General features: G+C 42.1%; 1 protein-coding gene across 1 annotated transcript; it reads right to left on the bottom strand.

Annotated features, from left to right (window-relative positions):
- Window positions 1-14: 14 nt before the first annotated feature.
- LOC127924539 (transcription elongation factor A protein 1-like) lies at window positions 15-3,208 on the bottom strand (the record flags this gene model as incomplete). The annotated part of the gene is given in 4 exon segments (XM_052509235.1): window positions 15-161; window positions 1,006-1,037; window positions 1,040-1,216; window positions 2,209-3,208. Coding segments are annotated over 4 exon segments (462 nt in total), but the record flags the coding sequence as incomplete, so codon positions are not given.
- Between the last annotated feature and the right edge of the window lie 1,549 nt (window positions 3,209-4,757).

Here is a 4,757-nt window from a genome sequence, read left to right as displayed (position 1 = left end):
TGATGGTATATTACCTGAGTGTAGGTGCACCTCTTCTTCTTGCACTTGCCGCAGGTGAACAGGTCAGTCTGGGTCCCTCCGGTCTGGGACACTTGGTGATCTCTAATGGCTTCTTTGGTCAGGTTCTTCCTTATCAGCTTCAGCTCATCACTAGCCATTTCCTGTTAGGAGGAAGACATTAGGGTCAGGGGTTAGATGTCAGGTTCTTCCTCTGAGCTTCAGCTCATCACTAGCCATCTCCTGTTAGCAGGAAGACATTAGGGTTAGGGTCGGGAGTTAGATGTCAGGTTCTTCCTATTGAGCTTCAGCTCGTCAATAGTCATTTCCTGTTAGGAGGAAGACATTCGGGTCAGGGGTTAGGGGTTTGATGTCAGGTTCTTCCTGTGAGCTTCAGCTCATCACTTGCCATCTCCTGTTAGCAGGAAGACATTAGGGTTAGAGGTCAAGTTTTTCCTATTGAGCTTCAGCTCGTCAATAGCCATTTCCTGTTAGCACAAAACACGTAAGGTTAGTGGTAGGGGTTAGAGGTCAGGTTCTTCCTTATTTATTTATTCTTTATTTTACCTTCATTTAACTAGGCAAGTCGGTTAAAAACTAATTCTTATTTTCAATGGCCTAGGAAAAGTGGGCGAACTGACTTGTTCAGGGGCAGAACAACAGAGTTTTACCTTGTCGGCTCGGGGATTCAATCTAGCAACCTTTCGGTTACTAGTCCAACGCTCTAATCACTAGGCTACCTGCCGCCCCTTATCAGCTTCAACTCATCATTAGCCATCTCCTGTTAGCACAGAACACGTTAAGGTAGGGGTTAGGGGTACGGTATCTCAGCGGTCATCTTGGCCATGTAGTCTAACAGTAAGGGTTAGAGGTCAAGGGTTATGGTCGAGGTTAGATGTCAGGGTTAGGTAGCCTACCTGAGCGGTCATCTTGGCCATGTAGTCTAACAGTAAGGGTTAGAGGTCAAGGGTTATGGTAGAGGTCAGATGTCAGGGTTAGGTAGCCTACCTGAGCGGTCATCTTGGCCATGCGGTCGGGGAGACGTTCCCACAGAGAACACTCTTCCTGAGGTTGGGGTTCTTGACGTCCTTCAGGTTGGCGATGCGACTCCTGACACGGTTCTTATATTTGGGGTCAGTGTTCTTAAACTCACAGAAGATATATTCTTCAATCTGAGCTCCCAGTTCATCACAGTCAGCTCCTATAGCGATATAGTCATCTGGAGAAGAGGAGAGAGGTCAGGTGGCGTTATATAGCCAGTTACCTCTAGCCGGTAGAGCCTGTGACAGCATCCTTAACCTTTTTGGGATAAGGGGCAGCATTTTCACTTTTGGAGGAATAGCGTGCCCAGAGTGAACTGCCTCCTACTCTGTCCCAGATGCTAATATATGCATATTATTATTAGTATTGGATAGAAAACACTCTGAAGTTTCTAAAACTGTTTGAATGATGTCTGTGAGTATAACAGAACTTATGTAGCAGGCAAAACCCCGAGGACTAACCGTTCAGAATCTTCTTTTTTTTTTTAGGTCTCTGTCTGTTCAGTGATTTCTTGTTAGCAAATGATATTTCTTAGGAACTGGTTTTCAGTTCCTACCGCTTCTACTGGATGTCACCCGTCTTTGGAATTTGGTTGAGGTTATTCATTTGTGCAATGAAGAAGTAGGCCAACTAGGAACTGGGTAACACTGTTGGTTTGTTGTCTTCCTGTTGTTGTCGTCCCCATCTTAGCTCACTGCTGTATCAGTATGTTTTTACCATGACAGTTTACAATATAGTGTTACTCCAAGCAGTTCAGTCATCCCAACTCGCTCAATTTCCACATTATTTATTACAAGATTTAGTTGAGGTTTAGGGTTTAGTGAGTGTTTTGTTCCAAATATAATGCTTTTAGTTTTTGATATTTAGGACTAACTTATTCCTTACTACCCATTCTGAAACTAACTACAGCTCTTTGTTGAGTGTTGCAGTCATTTCAGTCGCTGTAGTAGCTGATGTGTAAAGTGTCGAGTCATCCGCATACATAGACACTCTGGATTTACTCAAAAGTAAAAAATAGTAAAGTAAAAAATAGAAAAAAGAAAGGGGCCTAAACAGCTACTCTGGGGAATTCCTGATTCTATCTGGATTATATTTGAGAGGCTTCTATTAAGCCTTCCATTAAGCCTGTAGAGCATGGGACACGCTCTACAGTAGGGTGTTAGGTCTTACCTCCAGCCTGTAGCGCCTGGGACAGCATCTCGCGACACTTGATCCTGACGGAGTCGGAGGTGGAGGGGGCTTGGGGGAACGTGGAGATCAGGGAGATGGAGGGCATCACCTCAACAGGCTCATTCTTACAGCTGGAGTCATTGCTGTAGCAAACAACAACAACAGCCAGGTTATCAGGCGTCTTTAGCCAGGTTGGTGTAGCTATCTCGCTACCTCTTCTTGTAGTTCAGGACTGCCATGAAAAGGGAGACACCGTACTGGTGATAGTAGTGCAGTAATAGCAGTAGTAGTAACTAGCTAAATCTCTTGCCGGGGTTCAGGAGTGCCTTGAGAGGGAGAGGTAGTATAGTAGTGTAATAGCAGTCGTAGTGTGTAGTAGTAGTATTAATAGTGTAGTAGCACTAGTACTAACAGTAGTAGTAGAGTAGTGTGTAGTAGTAGTGTGTAGTAGTAGAGTAGTAGTAGTAGTAGTGTAGTGCAGTAGTAGTATAGGTACGTCTATTCCCGTGGACTGCCCTGAGAGGGATACACTGTGCAGGTGATGTCTTGCCCTCCTGGATGGAGATCAAAGGTGCCGGCTAATCAAATGTTTCAGGCCAGGTCATAAATACCTTGCAGGAACTCTCTCTCCCTTGCCAGGAAGTATTGAGGGAACAGAACCCTTTTCTTATGAAGAGATTCTTCCCGCCAAAATCCCAACATCCAAAAGTGGATAATGAAACAATATTTCTAACAAAGAATGTGGGAAATGGTCGGGAGGGACTTAAAGAACAATCATGTCAGATAATTTATTGTTTTGTGATATCATTAAAGAAGTTCTAACAGAAACATTGTATCTAACAGCTTTCACAATGTATACGTCAGAGTTACATCTAAATGTTGTAATACTTAAATGATTAAATATGAAACTATTTGTGAGTAGATTAAATGTGATTTTAGCCTTCTAAATGAGAATAGATTTTTATGTAAAGTTTTACCCAGTCAGTCCCCACACCCACGTAAGCACAGACATTATGCCAAATGGATGGAACGCCCCTTTGCCAGAGTGGTTATAAAGGACTCCAAAATAATTAACATTTTAGACCAAAACATGCCGGCGTGCTGCCAGTGTGTAAAGTGGTTCTACATGTACCCTGAATAATCAACCATTGAGACCAGACAGCGTGGAACGGTGGCTACACAGCTGACGAATGGTTAGACTCTACCAGACCAGAATACGTGCAGTGCGAGCTGGATATGTTACAAACGGTAAGACCCTCAAACTCTCGACAAGTGAAGGTAAAGACTAGACATTCACAGTCTGCAGCTGTGATGTAAAGTAGTCTAGAACTCTGACAAAAGACACAAGGAAGATCTCCAAAGACCACCGCGTGTGTAACATCTGAAGGATTCAGTCTAAGGAACTCGACCCGAGACGAGAAACATTTCCCTCTCAACACCGTGCTGTACGTCTGATGTATCCATCCTAACAGACACTTCCAGAACAAAGCAAGCCTACTACTACAAAGGACATTGTGACCTCTGGTTCACAAACCAGAGACTTCTGTCGAATGACTCCCAATAAATGGACCGGGCGATTTCAACAGAGAGAGAGAAGACAAAAGACATACAAGCGTAAATAAATATATATATATATATATATATATATATATATATATACACATTGCAATTATTTCCGAATGAGCGGTCATTCATGTGCAAAGTATTTATATTCCCATGGGCATAGCTTCAATACGAATGTACAATAAGTTGACTGTCCCTCTCCTTACATGCCCCTCCCTTTTCACTGTGTACCAAGCTGTCATATCGGGTTAGTCCACTAGGGACTTTTCATTGCATTATGTTAGTAATCAATATATAATCTATCCTGTGTGTGTTTATATAATTCTGTGCGATTATTTAGTTAGTAAATAAATAATTAAGCCAATTTGTGTATCACTGAATCATCATTTAGGGTTTGTGCAGATCTGACGTCAACAACGTTCAGAATGAGACTGCTATGAGGTAATAATTAATGGATGACTAATATGATAACGATAGATTCTGCTATCGAGTTAATTCGGGAAACGGTAACTCATTAAACTTTTTCCGCAAGGTTGCCAATGAGTTAATTGTTACATAATTAATTTAATCACGTAATAATCAAACAGTTAATTGATTTGATAAAATAACCATCATCACATTAATGTGATAGTAGCTACATCTCTTGCTGTGATTCAGGATTGCCCTGAGAGGGAGACACTGTACTGGTGATGTAATGTAGTAGTAGCAGTAGAGTAGTGTGTAATAGTAGTAGAGTAGTGTGTTGTAGTAGTAGTGTAGTGTGTAGTAGTAGTAGAGTAGTGTGCAGTAGAAGTAGTGGAGTAGTGTGCAGTAGAGTAATGAGTAGTAGTAGAGTAGTGTGTAGTAGTAGAGTATCGTGTAGTGGTAGTAGTAGCAGCAGTAGAGTAGCGTGTAGTAGTAGTGTGTAGTGTTAGTAGCAGTAGTAGAGTAGCATGTAGTAGTAGTAGTAGTAGTGTGTAGTATTAGTAGCAGTAGTAGAGTATTGT

Source organism: Oncorhynchus keta, unplaced genomic scaffold (assembly GCF_023373465.1).
Source record: "Oncorhynchus keta strain PuntledgeMale-10-30-2019 unplaced genomic scaffold, Oket_V2 Un_contig_4250_pilon_pilon, whole genome shotgun sequence".
In the NCBI taxonomy this organism is placed as follows: Eukaryota; Metazoa; Chordata; class Actinopteri; order Salmoniformes; family Salmonidae; genus Oncorhynchus; species Oncorhynchus keta.
This window is presented reverse-complemented; position numbering and strand designations above follow the sequence as displayed.